This window comes from Lepidothrix coronata, unplaced genomic scaffold (genome assembly GCF_001604755.1).
Source record: "Lepidothrix coronata isolate B3197 unplaced genomic scaffold, Lepidothrix_coronata-1.0 Scaffold97, whole genome shotgun sequence".
In the NCBI taxonomy this organism is placed as follows: Eukaryota; Metazoa; Chordata; class Aves; order Passeriformes; family Pipridae; genus Lepidothrix; species Lepidothrix coronata.
In genome coordinates, this window is record NW_016690277.1 from 213,291 (window position 1) to 231,154 (window position 17,864).

Consider the following 17,864-nt stretch of genomic DNA (forward strand, 5'->3'; position numbering starts at 1 on the left):
ATGCAAACACACAGTTAATAAATGATGATCAAATGACCTTTCTCTTTGCTCTCTATGTGCACTAATAAATGAGGCATACAAGGGCTCAAGCATGTCTTAAGTTTGTATTTCTACAATTTCTTGCCTATGCATAATAGAGACTTACACATATAAATATACTTCAGGTTGTCTTTGTTTTCTTTGACGTTTTGATGTTTGAAAAATCATTTTGGAGCTTTTGAATTATCAGAAATATTCTGATTTCCAGTATGGCAAAAAAAGCCCTATTTTCGATAGAAGCCAGGAGAAGCATACCAGAGAATTGCTCAGTGGTAATAAATAAAAAATTAACTTTTGGGTTGTTCTCCTGGTTCTCTGTAGTTCTTAGGTGGTTTGTGTTGACTGATGGTAGTCATCCTGTAACTTCAGTCCTGACAGTTTGGGATCAGTAGGCTAACATGCATTGGGCAAGAGAAAATTTCCATTATATTAATCTTTATTTGTGGTTTGGACCTGTTGAGTGAGTCTCATGTTTGATTGCTTTGACTGCCTGAAGTTATGTGCCTTTTCCAAGCACCCTCTGTAGTCTATGGAGAAGGAGCTTCCTGCAGGTGGTGATTTCTGTTCTTCTAGGATTGAAGTTCACTATTGACCTCATACTATCAAATTTTGTATTAATTTTGCCAGGTCAAAATAACATTGGAAGCTAAAATGCACTTGTCAGACAGACACTTGACTCTGATAGACTGTCTTGACCATTATTTAAAAACAGGAAGACCTATGAGCAATTTTTAAAGGTAATTTACAAACAAGAGTCCAGATCAAGGACGAACAAGACAAGACATTCTAGATTGGTTTTGCTGCTGCTGTATTTCTTCTCCAGGCTATTGTGTGTAATGTGGCATAAGCAGCCACATCATACAGATTCCCTGATTGATTGTCCATATGCACATTTCATTGTGGGTATATGCTCACCTCAGCAGTCTGAGCTCAGAGAGTTTTGTAACAGTGCCTATGATCTCTTAGATCCTGTCTCTCCTTATACTTTGCCTGGGTGATCTCCTGTGCAGGAGGAGTCTTTCATTTGTAGCTGTTCTGCCTCCCCCATGCAAAAGGACAAGGAGGGCAGACTTTTATAAATGAGTTATATCTGTGATTTGACTTTAGATCTTGGGGTGCAAAGCTCCTCTGAACGTGGCAATAGGGAATCAAAATTGTTTGCATGATATTGGTGCTTCAGAAGCTGTATTGACTTCACATATAAATATTCAGTATGATAAGGAATGTTTGCTGAAAGGAATCATGATTAGAGTTCTTTCAGGGGAGACTCCTACTGCTTTATCAACACTTCATGCATCCAAGATGCATTAAGTGGGTCTTGAGCATCACCTTGGGAAAATGAGTAGTTCAGTTACCTGAGAAATGAGCAAACGTGGTAAAAAACCACCTGAGGGAGTTGTCAGCAGAAGTCTCAAGGAGATAAGGACCAGACGTATAGTGCCACTAAATGTGTCTGACCATAGGTCTGAGAGCTGTACGTGGGTAGGATTTCAAGCACAGCAAGGGAATGAGGATGTCTAGAGTAGGACAGACATTTTGGCAAGTTCTTTTAGCATGAAGAGGGATGGCTAAGGAGGTCCTGGGGACCAAAGTCTGAAAATTTCTTCCTTCATGCTGTTGTGATGACTTCCAAGACTGGCAAAGCTACCAAATGCAAAAGATCTGCAGAAGGAACGGTGGTGGAGAGGGAAGTAACTGCTCTAGAGAGAAGATGTACTCTTCAGGATACTTCTTGAGACAAAACAGTGCTTTAGCATTTGAACTGTAACAAGTGAAGATTTAACATTGTGAAACAGAACGAAAAGCTGCACGTTCCAGGAGCTGTGGTGTTCTTTCCAGGAAAAAGCACAGTTGGATGGATCTGCTTGTCCAGAACAAGTATACTTCTACTCAAGAGGCTGAATTTTAGGTGATTCAGAAAGTTCAATGCTTACCCAGTCAACTGATGATTTCTGTATACTGTTTATTCGTGGAGACACCGGTGATACTGCTGGACTTGACCTTAAGCATGTCAAAAGACTACAGGAACCAGGGATGAAAGAGGCTGAGTCCTTTGTTCTGGATGCCTTCATATGCAATACATACACATTAGAGAGGAGAGCCTAGATGAAGTTACAAGGGTTCAGTACAGAGCAGAGCATGAGTGTGCATGGGGAAAAAAATCAGACCAAGGCAAAAGCAGAAAGTGAGATGCAAGCAGTAATGATACTGAGACTAATCTGAAATCATTCTTTAAGTACTTTCTTAGTAAGAGCAAAATGAGAATGGTTTCAAGGCAGCCAGTAGGCAGAGCTTGTGATGATGCTGACAGGGAAGCCTGTGTTTCTAATGGACTCTGCTGCAGTCTTCACAACTGCTGTCAGAGGCCCATTATTATTCATGTCAGTAACAAAGGAGAAAATTGTAATGTACAGGAACCAAAAGGATATTTAGAGTTAGTATTTTAAAATTATCTTGGAGACCTTAAAGGATAAGCTACAGTAATCTCCATACCAGGATTAAGTTTCTGTATGTTACATTAATGATCTGTCTGATGAAAGAGAGAGTTGAAAAGATTTAATAAATCTGTAGGTAGCTAAGGTGAGATAGAACTAAAGCCACAGTGGAGGATAGGATTAGAATTCAGAGCAAGCTTGGCTAGATGGAGATTTGCTTGAAAACAGAGTCAGGTTGAAGAGGGGAATTGTAAATTATACTTACACCTCAACTATAGAAGGCCAGGATCAGAGCCACCACCTGGTAGCCTGTTGGAGCTGACATGAGTCAACAAGTGCCATGCAGTTCTAAGAAGGTATGGCATAACAAATGTATTGCCTATAAGATGCACAATGATCTTTTTGCTCTACCAAGCATCAAAGAGCCTGATTTTCATATGTAGTGCTTCTGAAAAAGTGGACTTCTTGAAAAGAGTCCAGGAGAAAAATGGCTATGTCTGGGCAGAGGTCTGTGATACGTGATTTAGGAGGAAAGGGCACTGCTTAAATTCCTAAATAAACATAAAAAAGGAAGACTAGAAAGGTGAGAAGGAAAAAAATAAATGTAAATAAATAAATGGCTTCTGTGGAAAAGAGAGGAACATCTGACCATTCTGAGGTAAGCTGCAGAGAGGAGGAGTCAGGAATAGCCATCAGAAAGAGCTTGCAATGCAGCAGTGATGGTAGCACTCACCCCAAGTTTAAGAAAGATTTAGACAAGCATCTGTTACATATATCTGACTGTTTCAGGGCAGGTCAGTTAATTAGGTGATCTTCTGAGTTTGCTTTTAACTCTCTGATTCTATGAAGGGCTTTGTTAGAATGAGTAGAGCTCCTATATGAGGCTCTGTTCACATTTTCCCTAAACTGTACACCATCTGAAAAATCTTGAATACCTGTTTCAAGGTGAACTGTGCTTCAGTGTTTTCCAAAGACTTTGAGATCACAGCTTCATATGTTCTGGGCATATCAGGAGCAGACAAAGATTGCCAACAGTCGAGTGAGCGTATGGACAATCACTTAAAAGAGAAAGAGAAGTCACTTCCCTTACAGAAGCAGGCATTCTTTGAGATGTGTTGTGCATATGCTCATTCCACAACCTGCTCTCCAACCCCTCTTCACTGCAGTCCTCTACTCCTCTACAGTAACTGGATTCTGCAGTTGAGAGGAAACTGAGGTAGGGAAGCCGCACACCAGTCTTCATACCGGGATGCAAAACATGAGGAGAGGCAGGGAGCATTGACACCGTATGGGAACTGCTTCCCAAAGCTTTGAGCATGAGACACAGTGGAATATGCATATGGACAGCACACCTTGAAGCAATCCAGTTACTGTAAGGTAAGTAGCTTCTCTTTCTACTTATTTGTAAGCAGGTAAAGGTAACCTGTGTACTATTTCAGAAATATTATCAGGTGAACAAAAGCCAGCTGTTGAGAGCAATATCTCTGTATGAAAGTGCAGACCCACCCAACTTGAAATGTTATTTTTGAAGACTTGTTTACTTTACTAAATTCATACTAAAGTATATTGTACTCCTCAGTTTCCATTCTTATGTCATTGGATTTGTTGTGCCAAATCAAAAGGAGCTCGCAGAACTAGCTCGAAAAAAAGGATTTAAAGGAACCTGGGAAGAGATCTGTAACAGTCCTGAGATGGAAAAAGAGGTACTGAAGGTGCTAGCTGAGGCTGCCATGGCAGGTGAGTGGCTGGGTAGATATTATCAACCTTGTGGACTGCAATGTCTGTGAAAGAAGTAAGTATAGGCCCTAAAAAGATTTTCCGGAGTGTGTATATTTCATAGAACCTGTATGAAATGAAGTTTTTATACCAAAAGACACCAACAACGAAACATGAGTTGCATCATTTTGGTTCATGGAACTTCTCTTACTGTGGCCAATAGCTGAGGAAAGAATATAAACCAGGACAAACTTAACAAGTTCAGTTCCCTGTATAATAGGGTGTATGTGTGTCTGGTGTTCTTTAAGATGTCCTGAGGTATCTTTTTGGCCTTAGCTGGTGGTCCAAAAATAATGTGTGTTACCTATAGATCCATGGCATGTGTTGTGTGTCACACAGTCTCACATGCTACATACTGATGCAGAGTTGAAATAAACCCATGGAGACAGGGGCTCTCCTGGTTTCCAGTTACTTGCATCTGAGGGATTTCCAAAACTAAAGCAACATCTCTGCAGATAGTAACTTTCAGTAGATTTTTCCTTCCATTAACTCTTTTGTCACACTTGAAAATTACTCAAATGTTCTGTATCAGTATCCACAGTATCCTGTAGCAGAGTTGCACAGTTCAGCCATGTGTGTGAAGAAATGCCTGGTTTGTTCCAACCCTGCCATCTGCCAGCTGGGGTTGGTTCTGCTGAGCTCTGGTATGGGAGAGGCACTGGACAGTCACAATGGTGGTTGTGATACTTTTGGTGTCGATTATACTTCCCCCTCAGCAGTATCTTTTTCATGCTAATTGGTCATAGTCTGTTAGGCTGTTCTGGTGCAGAATGAAACAGTGGCACAGTGATAGTTTGTTCTTCGGAATAATTTCTGCCTTATTTTTGCTTTTGGCCATTCCTAATCCCTGAGGTTTTTCATAAAGCTATCACTTATGACCACAGAATGTTTTTTTAAATGGTCATTGGGAATGTTAAATTTTTCATACACATTCTCTTTGATGTTTCTCTGCAATGACTGTTTTGTGCTGTTTTGCAGTTGCTCAGTATCACAATGTCCTTCTGCACCTCTTCTGCAATCTGAAAATGGCAGATTGCACAGGATAACTATGCATTTGTGTATATTTTTGAAATTTAACTTGAAAATAGATGTTTTGTTGAGATTATTGCTCATCTGTTGGTTACTTTTCTAAGTTGTTTTTCTTCTCTTATATCTGAAACCATGGCAGAAGCTCTTGCAAATGATAGTGTTTTTTGCTAAGTGTGTAACATGCAGAGCACTGTTCTGTTTCAGGACAGGGACCAGCTGCCATATGAACTTAATTTCCTTCATCAATTCAGGACTATCGGGGGAAAAAACAACTACCCCCCCCCCTATTTTTTCAGGCTTAAGTAGTATGGATTTTAAGATTTTTGTCTCCAGATGATGAGTACCATAACACTGGTACAGTAGTGTATGTTTTGAGGATGTCACTTCCATGCACTGATGCTTTTCTGAAGTTAGGAAGCACAGATATCTGAACAGCTGGGCTTTATTCCAGTATTTCTGTGGAGCCTGGAGAACAGTTACTGGTGGATCCTGTCACTGCTTGTGACCCCACAGGTTATCAAAGCTAACCATGGGGGTTTAGAGGAGCACTTTATTTATATCTTGTCCTTTTGTCTGTGAGAATGATTTCTCCTTTTGCTCTTCATTTTAGCGAAATGGTTACAGTTCTGGTTTGTATTCAAAATATTTCTCCTTGCAGCTAATCTGGAGAAGTTTGAAATACCAGTGAAGATTCGTTTGAGCCCTGATCCTTGGACCCCAGAGACTGGTCTGGTGACAGATGCGTTCAAGCTCAAACGCAAAGAGCTCACGGCGTATTATCAAATGGACATTGATCGGATGTATGGAAAAAATGTAAAATAATTCTCCTCTGCACCACTTTGCTACGATGAGCTTGGATCAAATAGGAAATACTTGAATTGCCTGTCTCAACTCAGCACTTGAGATCAACACACGAAACCACCATTCCTCATTTCCAGCTTAAACTGTTATTTCTGATGACATCACTATGATGACTGGCAAGTTTAGTAAATTGTTACGGCAGCAAACTTGTGTCTGTCTCCTTTTTTTCCAGTTTTCTCTGCTACCTTGTCAGACTGTGGATTTTCCCAGGTCTTTTTGGGAAACCATGATTCTGAAGCCTCAAATTTTTAAACATTTATAAATCCTGTATAATGTTTTATTTGTATCTTTAAAATTTGGATGTATATAGAGAGAACTTGGCTATATAAGAAATGGTTATACTGGGGGCCTTTTTTTACCTAATTATTTAAAGATAAGGTATTGATGTTGTGACATTATGTACATTGAAAATGCTTGTAACAAGATAATTGTTGAACAGAGAACCAGGTTATTTGCTGCTGTGCTATTTTTCTGTGTAAATCTGAGGGAGAACATGTTTGACATTCCAGCTTGTGTAATACACCTTCAATATGTGCCTAATGGTTACTTTTATTTTTATCTGAAAATGGAAAGATGGTCATGGCACAACTCTGCATCAAGGCAGGTGTTAGTTAAAGCTTGTTAATACAGAAATTGCTATTAACACAGCAGATGTTAAACCTAAGAATAATCTCTCAGATACAGAAACTCCTTTCTTAAACAGCTCATGACCATTTCATCCAGAACTGAGTTGTGTAGTGCTAATATGAACTCTCAGCATTATTTTCACTTAACACTTTACAGGTTGGACAGTATCCTTTTAGCAGAGGGACTCTAACAACTTCAAGTTTGGACATTACACTGGGTTTGCTCTTTGTTTGTGAAAGTCTGGCAAGACCCCTGCTCTGCCCTAGCTGCAACCCACATCTTCCTGGGGGGGATTTTTAAAGTCATAATGACAGTTATGTTCTCAACTCACACAGTGCCTAGCTGCCCTTTGTGCCATTAAAAATCTCCCTTTGATGCTGTGTTCTTCTGTTTAGCACTTTTTGCTTTAAAAACAGGTATTTGAAGCATTTGTCAGCCAGAGTTATGTTGCTTGGTTTGTTACACCAAATTCTTATTTTGGGAAGGCGCCTCAATTTTTGTTTCACTAGAGATATATGGATATTGTTTGAAGAAATATGTGGGAACTTTTCTTCAATGAGAGGGTTAAGATTTATTTCAGGTGTGAATTTTATTTTCAAAATATTTCTGGAAAGAATATTCACGGTTACATGCGAATGTGAAAAGGCATACATCAGTCAACCTTGTGATGGAGCAAATATTAAAACGGCTTTAATTTAGAGATTACTTTCATGTGTATCCTCTACTTGTAGTACTAAAAATCAGGGTCCTGATGGTCACTTAGTCCCCTGCTATAGTAGCACATAGCAATGCTGAAGGGCAGAAGCTTTGTTTGGGGGAAGGAGTTGCTGCTGTTAGTGTTTGTGACATGGAGTTTTGGGAGCTATTGGATGTGCAAATTCTCATCTAAAAAAACCCTCTGAGATATTTTTTACATTAACACTTTCCAATGATTGTAGAAAGCAGTTTCCTAGGAGTTGAAAGTTATCAAGCAGGTTCCCTGTACTTCAGTTTTGATGAAATGATAAGGTAGTTTCTGTTATTCATGGATTTCCCCTGCTGCTGTCCATGAAAAACTGTTAACATTTGGTGAATCTTGGTGTAAGTAATCAAATGGATAGATAAGCATCAAAAAGAAATTGGAACCGTATTTATGAGATTACTGCCTTCAGATATCTTGGTCATAAATGAAATGTTGAAATATGACTGAAGAATCCGACTGGGAAAATTGCCAAGGCTGTAGGGAAGTGTCACACCATTTATTAGACATTGCTAATATTAAATATGTATCTGTTCTCCGTCTTAAATTCTTAAATAGTTCACGCTCAGCACAAACTGTACATTGTTCAAATATTTTTTTGTGATTTTTTTTTAGGTGAAAATTAATAAATTGCTGAAGTATTATGTATATCACTTGGTGCATTGTGCAGCAGATGTGAGAAAACAAATCTGCTTTGGTTAAAGAAATCTGAAGTTAGTATTTTGTTCTGCTAAGGGTTTAAATCCATTTTGGAGAAATTGCATAAATGAAACTTTTTAAATTGTTTGGAAATAGTAGTTTTAATTTTTCTTCTAATCCAGTCACAGGATGGGGTTGCAGTCTAACTATGCATTTGATTTTATAGTTCAGGTCTGTTTATGTTTAAAATGGATGTGATATATATAGTTCCTCCTTTATTAAACATCAGATTCATCGTGGACATTTATTTCTTCAACAGAATGTGAAACTAAAGCAGTTCATTGACTAGTCTGAGTGTTGGAGATAGAAAGACTTTTAAAAATCCTTGTGATGAGTATGTTTTTGCTTTTGATTTATAACAAAAGACAGATTCCAATACTGCTAGAATGAGTACTTCCATGTCCCACTGAGGCTGCCTGTCCCGTGGGTGCCCTCACTTCCTGGGAAGTGACTGGGGCTGGGAAGGGCTGGTAAATCAGGTTGCAGTTCAGGTGTGGGGCTTCCTTGCTCTGGTGGCCCTGGTTCTGTAGGCTGCCAAGCCTGCCAGGTACTTCTGGCTGCCACCACGTGCTCTCACATTGCTGAGCAGAAGGACAACTGTAGAGGAATTTGTTGAAACCCTGCAGAGATGCAGTGCTTGCCAGCTGGGAATTTGCCTAGGCTCTCTCCATATTTTTTTTTTTCCTGATGTGTCTTCCCATGCCCAGTGTAACAGGAACAAAAGTACCTGCTGGAATGTGCTGCACGTGTCCCCAGGGCTGCCGACAGCTGTACAGTAACTTAGAGTAGTGCATGGTTGGGAGTAATGGTCACGTGGGGAATTTCGTAATGGAAAGAGCTGTAACTTTTATACAATCTGAGTTCAAAGTAAGAACAAGGGGCATATACCTCACCTGAAGGGTCCCCGAAAGAGGGGGATTTTTAACAAAACTTTTGTAAATACAAGCTTCCCAGGACTTTGAATCATTGGATTTGTTACTACTTACTCTGTTATGAAAATTTACGTAATATCATTATTAAAATGATTGACAAAGAAATTCCAAGGATCCTGTGAATCTCCTTTAAATTTCCACAATTATTTAAAAAAATTTCAGGACTTTAGGCTAAATTCACTTTAGATCTCGTAAGTGTTCTTTGCAGAGGATAGTGTTTCTGGGGTGGGTAGGAAATTAAAAAGTTATGTGTCAGAGAAGACAGTGCAAGTTCACTGCTGCTGCTGCAGGTCACACAGAGGCAGGGGCACACCTCCATGGGAGCTGTGGCTGAGCAGTAAAAGATTGTGCTGAAATGAAAGCAAAAAGCAACATGCAACTGGAGCTAAGGACATAATGCATACCTACATCCCCTGGCTTATAGACAGGATGCAGAGAAGGGTATGGAATCAAAACCATACATTAAGAACACCTTGTAAAACTCATAAGTTTGTGCAGAAATTGCTATAGGACATAAAACTCCTTTGCAATAACCTTTGTTCTGCTAAAATTCAGACTTTTTATTCTGTACTAAAATTACATTTAGGCAGTGCAATGCAGCATTTTTAATTTCTATTAATGTGATGTATTAATTACTTTGGACTCAGTATAAAATTGTGTACATCTGTTTCTTTACTGGCAGGAGGAACAATCTCCAACTTGTGTACACCTTGGACCAGGCTGAAATGTTAATTAAATGACCAGTTGTATATTATTGTAATGGGTTATTTAATGTAAACTCATTTTCAATGTGATCTTGGTTGTTACTATGAACTGCCTGAACATTGTATATCCTAATTGAGTTATATTGTATGAATTATTTATTTGTAATTGGATATCATGTTTCAAAAATAAAATTAATTTCACAAATCTGGACCCATATGTCCAGTTTTTTCAATGGCACTTCATTTTTATCTGAGTCTGGATAACTTATGGTTGTAAATTAGTGGATTCAAATTATGTTAATTGGGTACTTGGCTGTTAAGGAGGTCACTGGGTGTTCTGGATTTGGCTCAGATAGTCTGTTTTCACAATGGCCAGTATGGGGCTGCATTTTGGATTTGTGCTGAACATAGAATTGATAATATAGAGATGTGTTTGTTATTGTCAGATATTTCAAATATATGTGACTTTTTCAGGCTGAATGCAGGACCAGGAGTTACCAGTTTAGCCTGGATTTTCACTGCAGGAAAGTTAATCCTGCTTGATCAATTTTTTTTATTTGCATATGATGTGTTATTTACCCTGTTTAAAAGCACCAGCTGTGGTAAATACCTGATGTAAAGCTCTAAGCTTCTGACTTATTTACCTGTCCAGATGTGCTAGGGCTTATATTTGGTGTGTAATTTTCCCTAGGTTTGAAGGGTCAGATCCCAAAGTGATGTTAGATGCTTGCAGTTGGAATTCTTTAAGAGATCTTGGGCACTTTTAAGTTTTGATTACAAACTCACAAAGCATTGCTAGTAACCATCCAGCCTGGAGGCATCTCAACAGATGCATCTTTTTCTTTGGTTTTTTTTGGGTCTCTATTTACAGATTCCCCAAATGCCCAGAATCATAGTGCTGACAAAATGTCAAGCCTTCCTTGCTGCATAGCTGATATTTTATCCTTCTAATCAGCCATGAGAAGGCTCCAGCTTTTTCCTGATTCACGGGGGTTTTTTTGCCTTTTTTTTCCCTTTCAAAAATGCTGGGGGTTTTTAAGACTGAAAACTTCTTGTTTCAAATGTTTTAGGATAATATGACACACTTTAATTGATTTTTTTTTTCTTTTTCCCTTAGGCATCTATAGCTGCTAAAATGCTATTAGGGGTCTCTTTAATAAAATAAAGAGAAGTAAACAAGTTCAGAACTACTATATTAATTTATTATAGCAACTAATTTCAGAAAGGATAAACATCATAATTTTTCAGAAAATATTAAGTTAAGGAAGTCATTAGAGAGGCATAGGCTCCAAAATAGATACAATAAAAATAAAAAACACTGTAGACCTGAATTGCTGTTATTGTCTACACCAAAAAAAATAGGGGAGACAGCAGGGAAAGGAACACCCAAGCAGCTGAAAAAGTAATTTTTTTTTTAAGAGTTTTAACACTTGTGAATAGTACTTTTTAAAACATGTTATTATTTCTGGGTATGCACAGTTTCCATCTTGGCAATGAAAGTTAAAGGGAACCCTAGATCTGTGTCATGTTCACAGAGCAGGACTGTCCTTACCTGCTGTCCCAGGGGAACTGTTGGGAATGTTGCTAAGCTGGGGCTGTGACCTGTGGGGGCCCTCAGCCTGCCCTCCTGTTTGAAACGTTCTCTTGCAGATCAAAGGTGAATGGTGTAGAAAACTAACTCCGGCTTTCCCTAGAAATTATTCTTAAAAAGTGGATTTGTGCACTCTTGGCAACCCAGGGAACTGATGGCAGGTGTGCCTTTTCCTTGTGCTGGAGAGCCAGCGGAGAAATATTTCTATTTTGGGATGAAAGGGCTGGATAGTGTTTATTGGCCTTCTGAGGTGCCAGTGAAAACTGGGAAATTAGGAAATGCTCCCAGGAGAGGTAGCTTTTGCATGTGGATAACTGAAGCTGAACTTCAGGGCCAGAGCTGGTGCCAGTGCCCTGCATCTGCCCGTACCTGTCTGGCAGAGATCCAGCTGCTGTGGCTGGAGGGAAGGTAGCTAAAAGTTTCAGAGAACGTGAATATTTTCTCCACTGAAGCTACTAAGTATTAAAATAGACACCTGTAGCTTTCAGCAAGTAATGTCTGTAAGATCTGAACCCCAAATTTCATTACATATTGGTTTAAACCAAGTTTTTTCAGCATTTCGTTCCTGCTTTACACTGCTTGGCTTTGGCTGCCCACCCACCCAATGTACAGACCCTGCAACCCTCGCACAGGGCTGGGCATTGGGCCACTTCCATCTGTGTGTGGTCCTGGACAGCATCCCCAAACTGCTGCCTGGTCTCCAGGACGAGACAGCTGGTAGAAAAGCAAGCACTGTTTCCCTCTTGAGGCGGGTGAGTTATGTTTGCTGGGACAATTCTTCAATGCAAGAAATGCCAAAAAGATGCTTTATGTCAGACTTCAAGGGTACGCAGCACTGCCCAGTGCAACAGCAGGAAAAAAGCCACATGCCACATTTTAATCCCTAGTCCCTGAATATCCATGTGTTCCAATGTACTCTTTCCCACTTTATTACAAGCATGTGTTTATTTTTTTTCTCTGAAGCTGTAATGCTTTCTATTGGTGGCAGGGTTGATTAGGGTAGTTTGTTTTTTTTGTTTTGGTAATTACTTGCAGATAACAGAGATAACTATGAATGTAAAAGTTCATATGAAACTTTAATGGAAAAGTTTATATGGCTTCCCACTGATGAGCAATTGCAGTTGTGTTTGGCAACAGGCCTGGTGGCTGGTGTCCTTAATTCCTCTGAAATGGTGAGATTTTGACGTAGATCCTTACGTTTCCATCGAGTTTCAGGCTCCTAGAGAGGGTGGGGGAGAAAGCATTATCTTTTTGAAATATGAAAATATTAATAGCAAAAGGGACTGTCTATTGTATCAAATTCCCATAAGATTCATTTTATCCCAACCTGGTAAGACATACTGGATGCTTAGCTAATAATACAGGCTTTGATTTAGAGATTTGTCTTAATGATGCTGATCAGACACAGTTCAGTTTTTTCTAAATAAGATTTGCATTGGGGATTTTTCTACAAACTCTCTATTTTTGATACGTTTCCTGGTTGTTTCTGAATATAAGCATATAACTTACAAGATTTAAGAATGTCTTGGAACACATGGTGTCTGTTATTTAGTGTAGTTGGAAGGTAGGTTGTGGTTGCTTAACAATCTATAAGGAAACCAGTTGCTAAAACTTGGTAAGAATTTTGTTTCATCAGTTCTCTGGATCTCACGCACGTTTACTGGTTATTACTGCCAGGTTTCTTGGAAATGAAATGGTTTTGCTTAATTTTGTTGCAATTCGAGACTTGGTCTGTTCCAGCTAAAGTATTGTAATAAAATTAGCAGGAAGGGTAAGAAGGCCAATGAGCAATCTGGCCTGTTTAGCAGCACATCAGCTTTCCTCCCGCTTCTTGTCAAAGTTGTGTAAGAGCTGTATAACAACAGGGGGAAGAAAAAAAGGAGAGTTTTTCAAGAATAGTTTCTATATCAAAATGGGCCAATCTGATGTTTTCCAGGACTGGGAGGTGACAGGTCTTGTTGAGGGGTGTCCAACGGGGAGTGTGTCCTCAGGGCTGGCTTCTTTCGCTAAGCCCCAGGAGCCACTGTGGGCTCTGGATAACCTAACTTTAGTTTGCTCAAATGTAGTGGTCCTTCCAGTGCTGGTGTTTCCACTGAGCATTCAGAACACTTTCTGTGCCCTTGCAGGCCCCCCCAAAGCCCCAGTCTACTGAGTTTGTAATTGCTTCTGTATGTATTCATTGATGTGCTGCTGACAAAGTATTTTGCAGTAATTTTCCTAATGGTTTCATAAATAGATGAGATTTGGGGCTTTCCCCAAAATTTTCCAAGGGAACTAAGGGATGCTTGGTTTTTAAATCATTTTTCCATTTCCTTCTATCAGAATCATTTTCTGCCAGTAACTTTTCACTATGCCATGTGCTGATCAGACCTTTCTGGTATGGGTTTTGTTGTTTGTTTGGTTTTTTCCCCATAACTGATTCTTTGTCAATTATTTTATAAAATTTGGACTATATTAGATGTAGATAAAATGGATTGCTTGCACAGGAGGCACGATGCTTGCTAAGTCTTGACTGGCAAAGATTTCTAGATATAACTTTTTCTAAAATGCTGGAACAGTGAGGCTGTGGCTGCCAAGTGTCACATGGAGCAGCCTGTGCTCAGGGCACCACCCTGCCTTTGCTGGTCCTTGTGGAAAGGTGAGCCCATGGCTAATTTGGTGGAGAGAAAGAACTGCATTTGAGAAATGCCTGCCATGAAAGCAAAGGCTTGCTGTCCTCAGCCTCTGCTTTGAGCATCTGCCTGCAGCAGCCCCGGTTCAGTGGGAAATGGAAAACCTGGGGGGGGGGGAAGTATGAAAAATAATTAAATTAGCCTAACACCTTCCTTTTCCCAGTAAGCCAAATATTCCAGAGTTAAACAATGAATTGTTAGGCACTGAATTGTCATGTGATGTCTTATTGTTTAAGTGACTTTAAGACTTGCTCCTGGTGCCGGGGTGCTGCCCCTTCTCCACCAGCCTCTGTGCTGGAGGGCACCGGCTGCCCCTCTCCTCTGCTGAGAGCAGATAAGCCCTTGCCATTTCCCTTCTGTACCTCAGTGAATACCTGGTTAATCACCTGTGTTGCTGCATCGCTCCCTGAGCGCACGGCAGTGATGCTGCCCCGCGCCCCCGGGGAGCCGTGCTGTGTGTGAGCTGTGCCGAGGCAAGCAGAGGGCAACCTGGCCTTACCCCGGGGGCAGCTCTCCATAAAGGTCCCTTTTTCTTTCTCTAGCCAAAAATAAGGAGAATCCCCGTGCTCTGAACCTCTGGCCCCACTCTCACCGAGTGCAGTGTATTGAAATGGTGGTAGCATGGCAGGGTCCTGCACAAGGAGGAGCTGGGCAAAGCGGGAAATGCCAGGTAGGCAGACAGGGTTAATTATGTCAGTTGTAGTAAGTAGCCACTGTACAGTGGTAAACCAGACACCACTACCCCCCTTGTTTCAGAGCTTCCCTGTGTTTTCCACAATGGAAAATATGCCTAAATAAATATTTCAATATTTATAATTAGATCAGCTACAGATTTTTTTTTATTTCTAAAGCAAATGGAACATTAGCAGAAGAAAGACTCACTCAGGCTTCTGCAGCCTACCCTGACAGAGCTCCTTGAGCCGAAGGGCTGGCCAAGGTGCAAGAAGAAGTGTATTTTATTTACATCAGCTCTCTTTCCCTTAGGGAAGAAATAAAGACACTTTGAATCATAGATGAGTCTGTCCAATCCAGCCTTCTGGGCTTGTGACTTGGAAGCCCCACTGTGCCCCTGCCCTGGCCAGGGACTGGGCTGGGAACTGGGGCCAGGGCTGCCCTGACTAAGTGTGGGGTCACCCCAAGGGATCGCTGAGCTTGGGCTGAACCTTCCAGGACCTCCCAGACACCATGTTCCTCAGGGGAACACCAGGTTCCTGTGGGGCTGATGCCACTGGTGGCCCTTGGGGGCCTGAGGAGCCAGAGCAGAATAGCTGTGCTCATTTGGTGCTGCTCATAGGCTTCTGTTTTCCATATTTATCTGTATCTCAGTTACTTCCCACCTGACTAAAGCTGTGACTCTGGAAATGCCACACAAATCACTCATGTCTTGGGTGCCTTTTGGAACTGGTACCCTTGGCAACAGCAGCCAGAGCAATGGGTACTGTGGAGGCAAACAGTTTGGGTGGGAAATCAGCAACATGGGCATTTCTCTTTACATATAGAAAGAGGTTTAATGGTGTTTTTGAAAACTTTTATTATGAGCTGTTTATTTTTAATTTTTGATCTTTAAAGTAAGATTTGATGCAGGTAAAGGAATTGTAGGTAGATAACATCTCCATCCTACTCCAGGGATGACCAGGAGGAGGGCAGCAGCTTTGGGGAGCCCCCAGCCAGAGTGTGACTGCCAAAGCTTCTCCTGAGGTACCTGGGGCAGCCACCTGAGTTGGGCTTTACCCTCCATGCAGGGAAGAATGTCCTGCTCCATGGGCTCAGCCCTTCTCAGAGGTGGGGTGTGCCAGGGGTCCCAGGCTGTCAAACAGGGCTCCACAGTGGGGTGCCAGTGCAGCAGCCCTGCCTGTGCTCTCAGAGGGGTTTGCTGCTGATAGCAGGAGAGGGCCAGAGCCCAGGAACCTCCTACCTGCTTTCACCAGAAGGGTTTTTTTTTTCTATTTTGTAGCTTTAGCTGTTTGGATGGGGGTTTAGGGCCCAGGTCAATCTAGGATAATTGAAAACTGCACTCCAACAATTCCAAGCATTTGGATTATAATTATTTCCATCTGTCTGCCTTTGTTTGTTTACTTTTTCAAGAAAGCTCTAGTAGTACTCAGAACAGCTTTATTGTGATAGAAATTTCTAGCCCATTGTGATCTGCAGATTTCTGTGCTGATTCAGTGCAGCGAAACCTTAGAAAGTCTATTTGAGACCACAGACAGATGCCATTTCACATTTCCTTTCCCACTTTGTGCTGAGGCTACAGCCAACTCCCTGGCTTCTTTCAAATGTTGTTTAATTATTTTATAAATCTTTTGGTTGCTTCTCCTCCACACTCGTATTTTTCTCCTTGCATCTGTCTGTGTCTCCAGGTGTTCCCTTTGCCTTCCTGGTCTGACCGGAGCCAGATGCACTGGCAGTGTCACAGGGCACGTTGTTGCTTGGGGGGACTCCCAGTCCAATCTTTCCAAGGAAATTGCCCTCCACCGGGATCGTGGCCTGTGGTGACGCCGTCCCTGTGTCCGGAGAGCAGAGCAGAGCCTGCTTTCCCATCGGATCCCTGTGGCCACGTCACCACGTGCAGGCGGCTGCTGAGTCAGGGCTTGCGCCAAAGCCCAGCGAGACGAAGGGAGCCTTTCCTCCTGACATCAGGAGCCTTTGAATCAAGCTCATTACTTGTAAACAGTGACTTTATACAGTGAAGGACACTGCTGTGGTAACCTTTAGCAGAGGCACTTCAGAAAATTATACCCAGTTTCCACTGTTACACAGTCCAGCTTTGGTTTTCTTCCCAGATCCACTTAAGAAACATTTAATATATTGTTTGCCCTATTTTTTTCTTACTATGACTTTTTGATTTTGTTGCCAGGACCTTTCTCATAGTTTTTGGAGACAAGCAGTTTAAAGATTGATACATCTCAAATGCTTATAGCATCTCCACATCTGGTATTTTAATTTATAGATCTTTTTAAAATTAGGAAGCACGTGTAAGCTGCAGCAAAATACTTTCTGTATTAACTGAATGGACAGAACTCTTGTAAAAGTTTTTTTCCAAAGTATATTGAAACTTCAATTCTCTTCATTATCCCCTCTCTTCATCTGTTTTATTGTGGAGCTTATACCTCAAGCTGTCTCTGGGAGTCTTTTGATGTGACCAAGCATCATTTCTGGAGGTGGCTGCAGAGGTGGGAGCTGTGGGCTTGAGCAGCCCAGCTTCTCTGCACCTGGAAAAACCCCACCGTAGTCATGGGGTCCCCAACCATCATGGGATGCAGGAGACATGAGCAAGTCAGTGTCACAGAGCCCCCTTGTCACTGCAGCTCCTCTAGGACTGAAAGCTCCTGAAGCACTGAGGGAATCAGTAACTCAGCCCACATGAGGCTGGATAATTGGCTTGAATTTTTTTCATTTCCTAGGCTAATGAACCAAAGTATTGGTGTTGGTAGTTTCAAAGCAAAAAAACTCTACTGATTTTTCTCTACTGGTACATGTGATTGTCTTAAATAGGAGCTGTATGAATATCTTTGGGCACAATCTGTGTTCATACCCTGAAACTGCAGTGTAAGAAAATTTGTCTGTCAGTAGGTATGAAGGGTGGCAATCTTATGCTATTTAAATATAATGTAAGTAATATTTAAAATGCAACTTGGGATTTTTGTGTTGGACCTGACTTCAGGTTTTTTTTTTTTCTTTCCTATAGAAAAAAAACCAAAAAACTCCACAACCTTACAGAACTAATAAATGGTGGGAAATGTTTGTGACTTGTCTATGA

At 41.0% G+C, this 17,864-nt stretch overlaps 1 protein-coding gene across 3 annotated transcripts in view; it reads left to right on the forward strand.

Annotated features, from left to right (window-relative positions):
* Positions 1-10,058, forward strand: part of ACSL3 (acyl-CoA synthetase long-chain family member 3) — a 52,050-nt gene extending 41,992 nt beyond the window's left edge. For 2 of the 3 annotated variants that reach the window (XM_017822393.1, XM_017822392.1), the window contains 2 exons: positions 4,054-4,211; positions 5,938-10,058. In XM_017822393.1, coding sequence (XP_017677882.1) covers positions 4,054-4,211; positions 5,938-6,101 — 322 coding nt within the window. In that variant the 3' untranslated portion in view covers positions 6,102-10,058. Of the gene's footprint in view, positions 1-3,658; positions 3,852-4,053; positions 4,212-5,937 lie in introns of those variants that run through there. The other variant, XR_001876095.1, reaches the window with a different exon arrangement.
* Positions 10,059-17,864: the final 7,806 nt, after the last annotated feature.